We start from the raw sequence: 14,988 nt of genomic DNA, 5'->3' as shown, positions 1-14,988 counted from the left end.
GAATGCCTTCTCCAGCTCTGGGGGTAGAAAAATATTTTTTTGCTGCTTACTCGCCTGTACTCATTTAAATGCCCTTAAGTTCTGCAGAGGGTCATGAAGACTACTGTTTTTCAGGTAAAAACATGCTTCTGGTTGGGGTGCACGGGCCCACCACACCGTGTGAGGAGGTGTCGATCAAGCACCTGGGAAACCAGCACTACACTGTCAACTACATCGTCAAGGAGAGGGGCGACTACATCCTGGCTGTCAAATGGGGTGACGAGCACATTCCAGGGTCTCCCTTTCACATCACTGTCCCATAATTGCCGCAGACACCCTTTTTACAGAAAAGACTGGGAGTGGGGCTGTGATACATGAATAGAAAACCCATCTGAGCTCCATGAGGCCCAAATCAAACAGCTGGAAACTTTGCGTTTGATGAAATCGGTCTGAACAAAAATAAATCGGCTTAAATTGTAGACCCCTTTCTCCTGCTTTGGCAAGTGAAAATGTTCATTTTCCAAAAACAGATTATTTTGTCTAGGTCACAACCCTCTTCTGAAAAGAAATGCCACTTAAAAACACAATAGTTATTTTTTTAGAAATAACACTCTATTAATCACTACTAACATCAATGTAACTGGAAAGTTTGCTTTTTAAAATTCTGTTACTACTGATGAATATCCCCTTGCCTTTTATTGTTTGTAGGTTTACAGATCAGTCGTCCATGCATGAGTCTTAACAGAATTGTGATACGATTTGTATAACCTCCTGCTGTCTGATATTTTAATCAATATAAGAACTGGACTGTAAAGTTTACATGTTTTAATTGTGATAAAGTATTTAAGAATGCCTGCTTTGTGCTCTAGTAAAAGCACAAAAAATAGATCTTAGCTCTAATTCTTCATGTTAATTGATTCTGTGTTAGATGAAGCTTACATTCCTAAGTTTCAAGATTGAGAATGCACACAGACACATCATCAGAAAAAGCCAGAGATGAGTCTGTATCTGCACCGAAGTGTATGGTAGATACATGATTAAAGATTAAGCAGCACGTCTTCATAAAATAAAGTGTTTTTCTCTACCATAAGCATGTTTCTAGTGCAGACAAAACACAGGAGCTGGAAGGTGACACTGACTCTGAAGGTCTACTCTATTTTTCTATTTTCCTCTTTGCAAAGTCTAATTTTAATGTGGTTTGGTTACTCCTCATGGGATTTGCCTCAGGTTTGTACTACAGAAAAAAATGTCAGCTTTTGTCAGCTAGGCTTACAATGATACATTTTCCAAATGCCAATAAGATGACTTGAACTCTGTCCCCTTTGGTTTGTGTGTTGTGTGAAATTCTGCAATCACTTTGCTCTGATCTTGGTAGCACTGTAGAGACATGTACAAGTACATCTCATGTCATACACTACTCCATATTCTTCTCAGCCTTTATCTTTGTCGCTTTGAGTGGTGGTGCTGTAAGTCTGATTGTCTGATCTTTTGAGATGTGTCCCTCTGTACATTATCGGTATTTTGATCACTTTTGAAAATGGGTTTTAAAAATCGAGGGAGCTGGAAAGTACACCACTGGTAGAGATAGGTGGCTGTAAAATTGTGGCATTTTTTGTTTTCTGATATTTGAACGTGCTGTAAAAAGGTTCCTTTTGGCTGTTTTATTTCATTGCAGCACATAAATGCATAAAGACCTTTGAAACCTTCAAGAAAAGTAAGGATAAAGATTGAGTTTTTGTCAGTCACCACAAAGAATTTTGACCAATTTTTATCATCTTCTGTACGTCTTGTTATTAAGAATATCTGAACACTCAGCTTTACACTACATTTTCCCAAAGCACGCCACATTCCTTACAGATTCATATCTTGTGGGTATGGGGACAATTCTCATCCAAATCATTTAGAAAAATAAAGGTTTAACCAAAAGCCTTGGACGTATATATGTATAACTTCTACTGGTATGTTAAGACACTCAAATGATGTTATTGCTGAATGAGGCTAGTTTTGATACAGATTTGTTGTCTTATAAAATTATTTTGTAAACGGTGAATGTTTGAACTAAATAAAACAGAAAGAGCTGTTTTTTGCATTTTGTATTAGCCTGTGTGCCTTAATGTTAAAAGAAAGAAAATGCTTAGAATTGATGTACATTTGGTAATTGAAACAATAAACAAAAAAAAAAAGAAATTGCTACTGATGATTTTGTGTTATGGCTGTCTGACAGGCAGGCTGGCTTTGATCTTTATATCTTTCTGAACTTTCACATTGTCTGATTCTTCACTAGTGATACTGGTTTGTCTTTCCCTATTTGACACTTAACTCAGGAGATTTGGTATCTGTTTCCTTTTTTCTGCATCTCTTTTAGACTTTATTAAAAATAGTTTGCATGTCAATCAGTTCATAACATTTCTCATTAAAAAAACTTCATATCTCCATACAATCTTGAAAGGAAAAAAGTTAAAGGTTTCAGTTTTTGTTTACCTGTGATACTATAATATATGGTCTTAATATACACTAAAGTGATAAAAAATTAAAAGAACAAATAGAAAGAGTGACATCTTCTGGTTGGACTGAATATATAACTAGTTCAGAAAAATACAAAATAAGTCATTGAAGTGACGTGGAAAGAAAATAACTATTACATTAAAATAACCCCTTGATTTTACACTCAATTATAAAGCTATTGTTGTGAACATTTGAAATATTTTTCATAATTTGCATGTTGTGTGCTTTGTCTATTTTATCTCTACTGTAACCACCTCACTCTTAGTTTTTCTGGTCTTATCCCAAGCTGCTGAAATGTTACTAGAAGATTCATGGAGGGTCAAGGTCCTTTTGAAAGACGTAAAGGCATTTAATTGTACTCCAAGCCAGGTTCTTGGGAAGTGCAGTTACTCTAAAGGCCTTTTGTTTTTCTTCTGCCTATCAGGGCCGTGTGACTTTGTAAAGCTTCTCTGACTTGGAGAGAGGCATGCTCAGGCCTTTGGGTAACCATGGAGAAAGCACAAACAGGAACTGTTCTTGGGTTTCTGTTGCTGCGCTGTCTCTATGGCAGTAGCCTCCTGATGAAGATAGGCTTTCCTCTCTCGGCTCATACACCAGCACTCTGAAACACCGCCTGCTGGAGAACAAGGCCTGCAGAATGAGGGACTTGCTGACAACTCAAAATCAAAACTGTTACAGGGAACTGATTGAGAAGGAAGCGTACACCCGGCTGGCATGGAAGATCAAATACGGGAAAGACTATCCAAGCAAATTTGCCTCTACAAAGAGGAAAGACGCCGAGACTTCAAAACTTTCCATCAACAAAACTATCTTGCCTCCTCTCGTCCAGGATCAGAAGACTCCAGAAGAGAAGAAGAAGAAGTCAACAGAGCTGAAAGTGGGGCCTACTAGTGAAGCTCCTCCAGTAATGAGGTCAGTGACCCCCCAAACCAGAGGGGTCCTGTACCAAGGATTCTCCAAAGAAGGTAAAGGCAGGTCCCTCTACTTACGGAACAGAACAATGAAAAGCCCAGAGAAGAAGTTTGAGCACCCCATCATATCATCCTGGGAGTATGGCTGGAGACTAGGTGAGTGAGAGACACCAGCATCAAGAAAAAGGCATCTTGCTCTGTGCAAAACGAAACCACTTTTAATCTGTTACTGAAAACGATGCACTTTTTCTGTTGTTGTTGACAAAAACACTGAAGAAAAGGGCAATAAAGTGAAAGTCAACAGAATATGTTACACAGCTGTTCATGAAAACATTTTTTTCTGTAAAGACTTCTCCTGAAAAAGTACTTTTTGGAGGGTTTGGAAGACCAGAACCTTGTTTCTGGTCTGGGAATGCCAAAGAATTTTGTTAAGCTACATTTTATATTCAGGGACAACTGGCTATATTAAGCTAGAATTTGTCATTGTAAGTTCCCTATGTTAACTATGCTTTGCATTTTAATATAATATTGGTACTCTTTAGAGGTGGATCCATTTCTTTTTAATCAGCTCCTTAATAAGTTCCTTGTAAAAAATTGTGAACTTGTAAAGTGTACAGGCCTTGCTCTCTGATTTATATCTGTAGGTTTTTCAAGTACACTAGAATGATTTGTCTTTCTACAGATTTCTGTTCACTAGGCATATATGTACAATGTCTTGCTCATCATTCAGTTTCACAATCTAGACCTGTGTTTTACCCTATTAGGACATGGTATTAGTTTGATGTCCAAGTAATACTGTTGACAATATTTCATTGACTAGCTATAAAACAAATATTTATAAAATCAGGCTGTTTTTTTCAGTATACAGTAACTACATGGTATAAGGTGGTATTCTTTTGGTAAGTACTCCTTCAAACTCCATTTCAGTTTTTAAGGTAAGAAGACCATATAATACCTAGAACTTAAAAACATAACAAAATAACACAGCACAACATGTCCGTTTTTTGGCAATCTCCATTTTTATTAAGAAATAATGTGTGTCAATTCTGTTGCAAGAGCAAATTGCAAAACAAAGCTAATTTTACACATTTTTTTGTCTTGCATAAAATTCCAAGTAAAATCTGGTAGAACCCAAAATCAATAAAATAGGAAGGAGTAATGGTCCATGAATAAAGAACACTGAATTTATTTTTAACTTACTTTATTTCTAGGAGATTATGCCAAAGAAGACAAATCTCCAATCAAGGGAAGATCTAGAATCGTAAAGGACACATTTTATGCCAGAAATGGAATTTTCAACTTCCCTTCTCCAACAGATCAACTGGGATAATGAGGAAAAAACATCCACTGTTTCTTTGCTTTAAATATATTATTTTTTGTCAGCCAATATTATGCTGTTCCTATTGAGGATACTGTGAACATATTAGTCTTTAATACAGAAGCAGAGGAATAAACCTCAGGCATGCTAAGATTAATGGAAAGACTTATAATTCCTCAACTCTGTTCACAGGATAAAACTACCTTAGAAAAGCCATCAATGATCCATTTCATAAAAAGTGAAAAGCTCTTTTTGACCTACTGTACATTAATGCTGGTTGGTATTCTCTGTTGGTATTGTTTGATGTTCTTCTGTGTGTGTGTGTGTGTGTGTTTATAGCAACACACCTCCCTTTAAATTGCAATTAGCTGCCACAGGATGTTCACAAAAACACTTTGGCAAAACATATTCGTTACCCTATGAGTATCGGTCTTTTTATCATTCTTAAGAAGTGGCAAAAATAAGTGCATAACCATATACAAAATAAACAGCAGGAGTGAAATATGAGTTCAAGGAGTTCTGGTGATCAGCAATACCTGTGGTTGAATTTGTACTGAAAAAACACATTGGATGAAATGTTCCCCTTGTTTCTTATTTATCAGACTCTTTTTAACTTCGAAACGGAATCAGCCAAAAGCCAGCTTAAATGACATAGAAAATCCACATGAAAATGTGAAATTCTATGTATTGGTGAGTGCAAAAGCTAGCTTATTGCTAGTTCTACAGACTCCTGGAAATGTGTGTGAACAATAGCCTTACCTGTTACCTAGCAACTGTGAAATCCAAATACCCTCGAGCCAGCAGTACATATTTTATGGTTCCTAAATAAACTGCCACACTTTGGTCAGAGTTTCTTTAAAGAATGAATCCCGTTCCTCTGACTCATCTTCAACAGATGCCCTCAGCAAGTTCAGTCATGTTTCAGATACTTAGTAGAAGCTGTTTTGTAATAAGTGGAATTATTTTAATTTTCCATCTATTAATAGTTGTTTCAAAGGACAGAGGTTAGGTTGGCTTCTGTGGTTGTTGTGTTTGCCTTGCCTACAAGGCAAAGATTTTTTTCCTTCAAAACGTTTGCATTATTCAGACTCCTTCCAGAAAAATGGTATATTCTGTGAGGAAATATTTGATTATTAGTTATAGCACTAAATCGATAATGAGTTTCAAGCGTTTCTCCATTATTATCATCTTCTATCATTTACAATCAGGGTGCTTCTGAGTGGCCAACCATTGGAGATAGGCAAGAGCCCTTTAATTATGGAGAATGTCATTAGCCATCTGAAATCCCCCCCAGCCTTGGCCCAGTACTGATCAACTGATGATCAATATAGTTTTGTCAGCATTGTCACCCCTAAGGTAATCTCACTTCCCCCAGCTGGCACAAAGCTTCCTGCAGGAACTATGGAACAGGACAAGAAGCAGCTGATGGGCTTGACTTCAGAGGAAGGTGCCCTTGTCTCTCCTGTGCTGGTGTCACACCCTCGTCACAACAGTGAGGCAGCTCCATGAGGTTGGGGTGATCAAGGTCTAGGATATGGAACTGAAAAGGCAGAAAGCTGCAGTTTTAAATGCCTACTTTGCTTGTTTTGATAAAGTGGATCACCTTTATTTATAAAGGTTTGTTTTTCAGAAAAACAATAAACAAGGAAAGGGCACACCAAATTCTGGAGCTATGTGCTTCTGAAAACGTATGAGCTTTCCAGTAATGTGTTGGAGTGCAAGAATCTCATAAGTCTAATTTAGAGAACAATAAGAGGAAATTGAATGTATTTCTATATTATCTATTTATTTCACATCTAGCATTCTGACTTTTGAAGCCTCCTTATAATAATAAAACTCACAGGGTGCGAACATGGTGAATCAGAGTAGAGGCAGCTCTGTGTTATACAGTTTCAGGCCAGTAGCTGCAGACAGATTTTGTTTATGGTTTGTTAGTGGGGAAACTCTGCAGGAAGTGCTCCAGTAGAGTAAGAGGCAGAGCTCGTTTTCTTCCGTGCTCGTTTCTTTGGACTCTTGCTCAGGGGAGACGGTTCTCGGCCTGAGATGACGCTGAAGGCCACTGGGAAGTGATCGCTGACTGCTAGAGCCTGTGGGAGACAGGCGATGCAACATGGAGCCACAGGGCATGACAAGATCATAATGCAGACTGGTCCTCGAAATCTTGGGATGGAAAAGGAGACAATCTAACATTGCTGTTCTTTAACACAGTTGCAGCTATGTAGTGCAGTTTAACTTTGAAACTGTGAAAGACTTAAACATTAATAATAATAATAATAATAATAATTCCTTACACTTATATAGCACTTTTCTGGACACTCCTCTCAAAGCGCTTTACAGGTAATGGGGACTCCCCTCCACCACCACCCACCTGGACAATGCGACAGCAGCCATAGTGCACCAGTACGCTCCCACCACACATCAGCTATCAGTGGGGAGGAGAACAGAGTGATGAAGCCAATTCATAGATGGGGATTATTAGGAGGCCATAATTGGTAAATTTGATTAGGATGCCATTTTTAATGACCACGGAGAGTCAGGTCCTCAGTTTTATGTCTCATCTGAACGACGGCGCCTTTTTTATAGTATTGTGCCCTCATCATAATACTGGGGCATAAGGACCCACACAGACTGCATGGTGAGCGACCCCTACTGGTCCCACTAGCACCTCTTCTGACAGCAACCTTAGCTTTCCCAGGAGATCTGCCATCCAGGTACTGGCCAGGCTCATACCTGCTGAGCTTCAGTGGGTTGCCAGTTGTGAGTTGTAGGTTGATATAGCTGCTGGTTAAGAACATTAAAAATATTAAACTATGATCAGCAGTTTATTTTTCAAAACGGCTAAATTCCCAACTAAAATATTTCCATTTATTCACAACCCTTTAATTATACAACAGAGATTAAATGTAAACTATGTAATACCTTGGATACTAATCATGGAATACCGTAAATCACATTTTCTAAAAAACAGATAACTGTGTTCTGTCTGAGGTGAAGCAATCTGAGGTAACATGTTTTCATCCATCCTTCTTCTAACCCTTTCTTCCAGTTCAGGGTCACCAGAAGGGAGCCAGAATCTACAGTATTCTGGCAAACAAGGGTGTAAGACAGGATGTTTATTTAATGATTTAATTAAGTTCAGTTGGGAAAAAGAAGTCAAAACAGGCGTGAAGGGGAACTGCTATCCCAATTTCTCAGACCCATTATTAAATCTCGGGCACAAAATAAATTCATTGGCAGTACAGAAAAATTTGACATGTTGAATTAAGCACAAAATCGTGAACTTTGTGAAAGTACTGTAAGTTGCCATGTTGTTGCGAACCACTGGTCTCGCTACGGGCGAGAGGGAGAGTCCCCATGAATTGAGACGTGATGCAGCCCTTCGTGCTCACTAGTCACTAATGTAGTGACTAATGTTAATGAGATGTACGAGTGAATAGATACAGGTTGTGCAGCAGACATTTCACCACATAACTGCTCCAATGTGATCTGCATCCAGATTTAACAAGTATATGTGTATTTGTTGGCAAAACTGTTTCAAAGTTGAGAGCAACATTTCTATTGCATTAAAAGATATTTTCACATGCCTGCTTACTTACAATACAATAGGGCTGCATCATGTCACTGGACGTTTTGTTGCCTTGTTCTGAATCGCAGAATATGGAACTGTGCACACCTGGAAATGTAATCTATTTTGTGATGTAAATTGGACGTTTTACACGTGACTGTGTACATTTTACTGTCATTGTGGTTTGAAATGCACTCATCAGTGTTGAGTCTTTCTATCTCTGAAATATAAAAATAGTGTTGCAGTTACCCTTTAAAGCTCTTCACTGAATAGACAAATATTTTTTAAAATACTCTTTGTCTAGTATTTTTATAAGAAACATCAACATACGACATACTGTTAGCAAACAAATGTAACAAAGTCCTTACCAAGTTTAAAAAATAAGTAAGAAAAAGTGTTTGGTGTACATATGCTCTAGCACAAAATTGAAAATACAATACCTCTTTCTCTGTTAGTCCATAGGCAGTTTTAAAGTCGTATATTTTCACTGATTTTGGATCCACAGCTTGGACGAGGTTTTGCCCATGAAGAACAATTCTGCAGGAAGACGGATGGGATTGGACCAACACGTTCCAAAAGCAATTCATTGAGCAACCTTATGGCACGGGCTTTACAAATTGGTTAAAAACTAACAATGCCCTGCCAAAATAAAATGAAGACCTGTGTCATGTGTGAGTTTAAAGTGTGGCACCTTCCTGGACGACTGAGGCAAGTGTAACATGGCTTACACGTTAATTTCGCTTGTGTAACGAACAGTACTTTCCGGACCCTATGCGGACGACACAATCCGAAGAAGTGGGGAAACACTAGGGAAACGTCATGCAGGAATATGGGGCTGAAAACAGGGGGGCGTGTCCAAACATTCATTTGGAGCGATTATAAGCACAGCAGTGTAGATATGGGCCTCCGGCAAGTATTCTTAATTTGAATGAATAGAAATACAGATGAATGTATGTACAGCTGAATAGTTTAAGACCTGAGGAATGATTTTGATAAATTGACTAATTTTAGTGATCAGCTCCAAGTTCTCAGCTGTCTGACGTTGTTTCACCTCGATCTCCTTACAGTAGCTCAATGAGGCTGTGGCTGAATAAAGCTACAGAGCTCTGCCTACCTATCGTAAGCACAGTGAGTGGATTCCTTTACAGTTGTATCACTTTCATCGTTGATGAGCCAAACAAAGCTGCTGTTAGACTTCAGCCGGATGTTCCTCCATTTCTTCTTGGGTACATAGCCACAATCTGCATTGAAGTCGCCCATGATAATAATATTCTATAAGAACAAATATAAAATGGTTGCTCAGAGCCCATCCTTGAAAATCAACCACTAATTATCACCTCCCATACATTAATGCATACTAGTGCAAGGGCTATGTGTTTTCTTTGAAGGCTTTTAGGAGCATGGATCTTTCTTTTATGGTCCATAAATGGTCTATATGGTCCTTGATTTTTTTCTGGACGTTTTGTTGATCCACCGTCCTTCAGATGATCTCAGAAAGTTTAAACGGGTCACCGAGTACATGAGTTCAACAGAGGATGAAGTCTGACCTCAATTTTCCAGCGCTGTGTTGTGTTCATGTAAACATCATAAAGAGCGTCTATTTCTCGGACTGCAGCCTCCGGTGCAGTGTGGATCGGGATTATTACAAAATTCTTTATTGCTACAAAACATTGAGAATCAAGAGCAGAAAAAAGCTGAATCCTGTCACGTTTACATAAATTGGAACTTCCAAAGAGACAAAATGATCCCTGATGCTTGCTACTCCGTTAATTTGGCAATTGTTATCTTCAAACGTACAGTATAAGGAAGGCAATTTTGCGGCCTTTTTAAACAGGAGCAGGGGCATGGCTGCCCTGTCACCTTCATTTTTAAAAAGAAGTAAACAGCAACAAGGTGGAAGACACCTGAGAGTGGCTTTCAAGGTAACTCATAGAAACAAACATGGTGAAACACAGTGGCAGCAGAAATTGTTTTAGACATTTACGGGTAAGTGGCAAACATGTCTGCAGTGTGTCAGTGACACAGCTGTCTAAACATGCTAAACAATACCATATGTAAGAGGCAGAACCTTGCACCTCCAATTGGAAATTTACCTTTCCGTTCAGTAAGGTTATAGTAGGAGAGAATTTACAGTAAGTGCTGTACCTGTTCTGGAGGATGTAAACCAGGAGATAAAAGGCTCTCGTGCAAACGAATCTTCAACTTCACCTTCTTCCTGCTGGTCAGGGTACTGATACACAGCCTGCAGCGACACTAGCTTTTCTCTGTGAAAGGGACAGCAATAAAATTACCACACATTTTCAAATATTCTGCATCATTTTCTCAGCTGTACAAGGAAATGTAGACATTGCAGAAATGCTGTTAATTGCTAAGGAGTTGCGAGTACTTGTGTTTGCTGAAATGTTGTTTACTATTCACTGAAATAGTGAACTCATTCTTTTGTAATTAAAAAGGCAAATATTCATACAAATACTGAAGAAGTGCATGAAGAAGGTTTACCTAAGTCATCTGGTCTTATCATCGGCAGTTGTTTATAAGATTCTCAAACATATTTGTAGTTCAGTAAAATCTGTTTTTTTTACATGCATCTTGAGTTTACTAAATTGTATACATTTTTCAAAATATTTGGTATCATTTTTTGCTATTCTAACTTGTGATTTGTATAAATATTTTGGATTCTAAATCAAATAATGTCTTTAACTTACTAACTTTAAAACTTTAAACTGTCCTTCCTTTTCCTATTTTTGACTTGCTTATAGAACACCGCGTAGTGAGTCCTTAGATTGAGAATTTCTGTCTGTTTTTAACAGTTTAACAAGTTAACTCTGGGTTAAAGCAAGTATGTGTTGATAATGTTCATTATTGTTTTCTAGTGGATAAATATTGTTACATTTATACTATATTACCATGTTATTGGCACAGTTACCATGATAAATTGTATATAATGTGGTAATAAAATGCAGTCTTTTTGTTTGTACAAAAGGTTCATATTCCTAAGAGTATATTAACAACTGCAGGTACCTTCTGGTTATATACCACGTCAAAATGCTTGGGATTAAAAGGTCAACAGTACCTGAAAATAAAGGCATATTGCTCTTTGTATGATTTCCTTCCCAGTCTCTCACTGATGACATATTTATACTGATCCTTCTTCCGGTTAAGTTGGCTGTGAAAAAAAAAGCATCACCTTCAAACAGTATGAACTGCTGTTCAGTGCGATGTGAGAAAGAAATGTGCATTAAGTTGTTTGATTTTACATTTCTCAACCATGTCTTTAGCACTCATTTACCTGGCCGGATTAGGGTCTATCAGCCGCCTGTTAAATAACGGAATGGTGCACAAAATAATGACAACCTGGCAAACTAACAAAGTCAACAAAGCTTTACCAAGTCCAAGGTATGTGTGTAGCTGTTATATTAAAAAAAAACACTTGGATCACTGAACTCAGATTCATCAGTCTATGATGAGAATGTCACTTTGTCCCGGAGAGGCTAGATGAAACCCTCATAGAACACAAGGCAGAATTACACTCTATGTAGGATCCCAGTCCGATGCGGGACACAGACCAAAGCTGTCTTTACTGATCCACCCTACAATTTCCATCTGTTTCTGATATAGTATCATGGCCCTTTGTGCATGCTTCACTTGATCTCTTTATTACCTCTGTCGATAGAGATAATGAATCAGCATTAGAGATTCAAACTAGTATTTATTTCTTCGTTTCCGGCATGATATGGTCGCCGTACAAAAACCGCCCTTGCTGAGTTAACTTCATTGTGCATAAAAATATGTAATAGTGTACCTGTTCAGGTGGGTCATGAGCTGTGGAAAAACCTTCCCACTGGCATCTTTGATTTCCATCACCAGTGCGATGTCACAGCGGGAAATGCACTACAAGGGAAGACGTGACCTTTCAAACAGTGGACATGAAGACAAGACAGAATTCCCAGGTCTCTGAGTCAGCAAAAAAAATAAATAAATAATGTCAGCTGGATAAGGAAGAGCTTCTTCTTGAGAGTCACTGAATCAGCCTAATTGCGATTTGGAATGTGCTGATTACCGAAAGGTGAATACAGATTTTTTTCATAGTACTGTAAATTGAGTTCAGCATGATGTTTACAGCATTGCATTTAGGAAATGAAACAAACCTCGGAAGCAGGAGCATTGACCTTAAATATCTGTTTCAGCTGTTCTCTGTGAAAACTCACTAGCAATTAGGGGAATCTCACAATCTTGGACAGTCTTTTTTAATGTGAAAAGTCTTCAATTCACATTATGGATTTAGATCAATGTCTTGATCTAAAATTGTTAACGGGAGCACTGATTTGGAAACTGTACATGTGACGTTTGGAGTGAATGCCAATATCAGTGTACAGGGGTTTCTGTCACTTGAGACAAACTGAATCAACTTACATGGAAGAAACTCTGGCTTGAAGAAAAGACAATTATACACTTTTAAAAAAATCAATTCAACAGTTGATGCCTGATGTTTAAATGGGAAAAGATCATATGAATACAGTCTTAAATTAAAATAAGACAGGCTTGATCAGGGATTTGAGATGAAGATTTGACAGAATAAGTAGCACATACTACAAGTAGTATGGAACCATGATTATAAATTTGACATAAAAATTGAATCAAATGTTTCAAGCAATATGGGCTTTGGGGATCAATGTTTCCTAAATAGGTTAGCTTTGTTCTCCATCTCAAACTGTTGCAGTTCTGTCCTTGACCACAAGATGATGCCAAAGCCCTGTGTACGGTATTTGGTGCGGCATATAGACTGAGATGGTTCTGGAAATTGTTGCGGGTTGTAACGCAGACAGTGTGTCTGCCGCACAGGGTTTTAATGCCCGGCTCCAGGCAGAAGATATCCCTCATGTTATATTTGCCACTGCTGCTAAGTTTTTTTTGTGAATAAGGGGCACCCCTATATGTTGGATGTTGCCTGGACAGTGTACCCTGGTTACCCTTGCACATGTGTTACTGCCCAGGTTTCTCTCTTAACAACACAGTGGTAACTAATTAATAGACTAGTGGGTCTCAAACCTGCTCCTGGGGGAATAGAACGTCTTCATGTTTTAGCTCCTGCCAAGCTGTTAATTGCAAAGTAATGTATGTTGATTTTCTGTTAAAAAAGATATTCCATCTTTTACAAAGTTCTACAGGGCTTGTTGTTGGTAACAAACCTGTACAGTAATTTCCTATGTTTCAGAACTACCTTTCTTCAGGTGTGAAAAAGAACCATTCATTGAATCACCTCATTTTTGGTCAATTTTGATTTGAGCGCTTTGGTCAGAAAGCAGCAAATTTGTAATTAGCAAATTCAGGTCAGACTGCAGTAAGTTCTATGTGCTGAAGTGTTTAGAAATAACTTACTTCAGGGTGTTTTTAAAAAAGGTTTGCTTAATGCAAAAAAATTGATGAATAAGCAAGCAGATCAAGCACCGGTTGTCCTGAGCACCCACTGAAACAGCACAATATGAATCATTTCAGCAGTTCAAGTAGAATTCATCTGTAGTTTAGCATTAATATCATTATCATTTAAAAAAAAAGTTCAAATAGCCTTAAAAAGCCAACTGAAATCAGTAAGCCTGTTATTAAGCACAAAACCCATAAAGGACACAGGACCAGAAAAGGTCTTCTTTATTCAGAAAGTGGAAAGAACCTCAACCACAGCAATTCATAACAGGTAAAGTGTTCAGAATCAGATTGTATCATACTCACAACACACTTCTGGGCAAGGTTCAGAATGGGAGAACATCAACCCACAGGGAACTACTTAAATCAGATGTAATTTTAACTTGACAAGTTATGACATATTCAAAGTGAACAAAGTAACTAATTGCATTTGTGATCAAATAACATAATAAACATAATAAAATAAAAAGGGTTTGTAGAGGCTGTATCTGCAAAAGTTCGATATCAAAAGCAAAATAAATAATACATATTTAATAATAAACAAAAGATGTCTAAAATTAAATTACTGCAATTGATATCATGTACTTTGTTAGACACAAAATAATATTTTGTTAAAGATGTCTGGGATGGGACACCCATTGAAAATTAATCTTTCTCATATGCATGAAGGTTTTCCCTTACCTTTCCTATTACATCCAAGATTTCTGGCTTAGCTACTTTGCTTTCTCCAAATGATTGTATGTTGAATGAGCATATCTTTAAGGTCAATGCCCCTGTCCAGATGAAAAACAGCAAGGATACCTGTAAATACATCGCTAAGAGCATCTGAACCAGGCAATAATTAGCTTAGTTCTGTCCCGTTTACTGTCACCGTCAGCTCTATAAAGACAGTGACAGTACGCTAGGAGATAAGAGTTATTTCCTGTAATTGTCACAACTGCTACACAATCTCCTTCCCCTAGTGTCTTATTTTAGGCAGCCTGTCAGCTGTGCAAGCAAAAAAAACCCATCATAAGTTCAACTCTCACACAAGTATTCATTTTGAAGAACTAATTACCAAACGGACCTCACTAACGAATTTGGGCTTCACTTTGCATGGGCAGAATACCACCCCCTTTGACTTTTAAATATGTTAAATCCACAGAGAGTGAACAAATGCTCTCATCCATTTGGGCACTGAAATTATTTTCTAACTAAATTATGTAGGTTGTCTGTATTCTGCTTAAGATCATTATACATGCTGTTATTTTTGGTACGTTTGTGTATGAAAACCATTTTGCTTACTGCAT

The 14,988-nt window shown here is 37.9% G+C and overlaps 3 protein-coding genes across 10 annotated transcripts in view; 2 read left to right on the top strand and 1 right to left on the bottom strand.

Annotated features, from left to right (window-relative positions):
- flnbl (filamin B, like) overlaps positions 1-2,166 on the top strand; it is a 110,714-nt gene extending 108,548 nt beyond the window's left edge. For both annotated transcript variants that reach the window (XM_006630951.3, XM_006630949.3), the window contains one exon: positions 115-2,166. In XM_006630951.3, coding sequence (XP_006631014.2) covers positions 115-302 — 188 coding nt within the window. In that variant the 3' untranslated portion in view covers positions 303-2,166. The remainder of the gene's footprint in view (positions 1-114) is intronic.
- Positions 2,167-2,947: 781 nt separating this feature from the next.
- Positions 2,948-4,962, top strand: LOC107077418 (protein SPMIP1). Its single transcript, XM_015347917.2, has 2 exons — positions 2,948-3,551; positions 4,607-4,962. The coding sequence occupies exons 1-2, from the start codon at positions 3,122-3,124 to the stop codon at positions 4,723-4,725; spliced, it is 549 nt and encodes a 182-aa protein (XP_015203403.1). The 5' UTR covers positions 2,948-3,121; the 3' UTR covers positions 4,726-4,962.
- Positions 4,963-6,478: 1,516 nt separating this feature from the next.
- LOC102682366 (deoxyribonuclease gamma) lies at positions 6,479-14,570 on the bottom strand. Of its 7 annotated transcripts, none has more exons than XM_069189395.1 (9): positions 14,381-14,570; positions 12,081-12,169; positions 11,352-11,444; positions 10,424-10,542; positions 9,826-9,938; positions 9,393-9,550; positions 8,719-8,815; positions 7,444-7,494; positions 6,479-6,873 (listed from the first exon to the last, which is right to left on the bottom strand). In XM_069189395.1, the coding sequence occupies exons 1-9, from the start codon at positions 14,522-14,524 to the stop codon at positions 6,574-6,576; spliced, it is 1,164 nt and encodes a 387-aa protein (XP_069045496.1). In that variant the 5' UTR covers positions 14,525-14,570; the 3' UTR covers positions 6,479-6,573. The 7 variants fall into 7 exon arrangements, with proteins under 7 accessions (XP_069045496.1, XP_015203401.1, XP_015203399.2 ...); XM_015347915.2 differs by having other exon boundaries at positions 6,479-6,800; XM_015347913.2 differs by having other exon boundaries at positions 7,444-7,491.
- Positions 14,571-14,988: the final 418 nt, after the last annotated feature.

This window comes from Lepisosteus oculatus, chromosome 4 (assembly GCF_040954835.1).
Source record: "Lepisosteus oculatus isolate fLepOcu1 chromosome 4, fLepOcu1.hap2, whole genome shotgun sequence".
Taxonomy (NCBI): Eukaryota; Metazoa; Chordata; class Actinopteri; order Semionotiformes; family Lepisosteidae; genus Lepisosteus; species Lepisosteus oculatus.
Note: the sequence above shows the minus strand (reverse complement) of the source record. Positions and strands in the feature narration are given on the sequence as shown.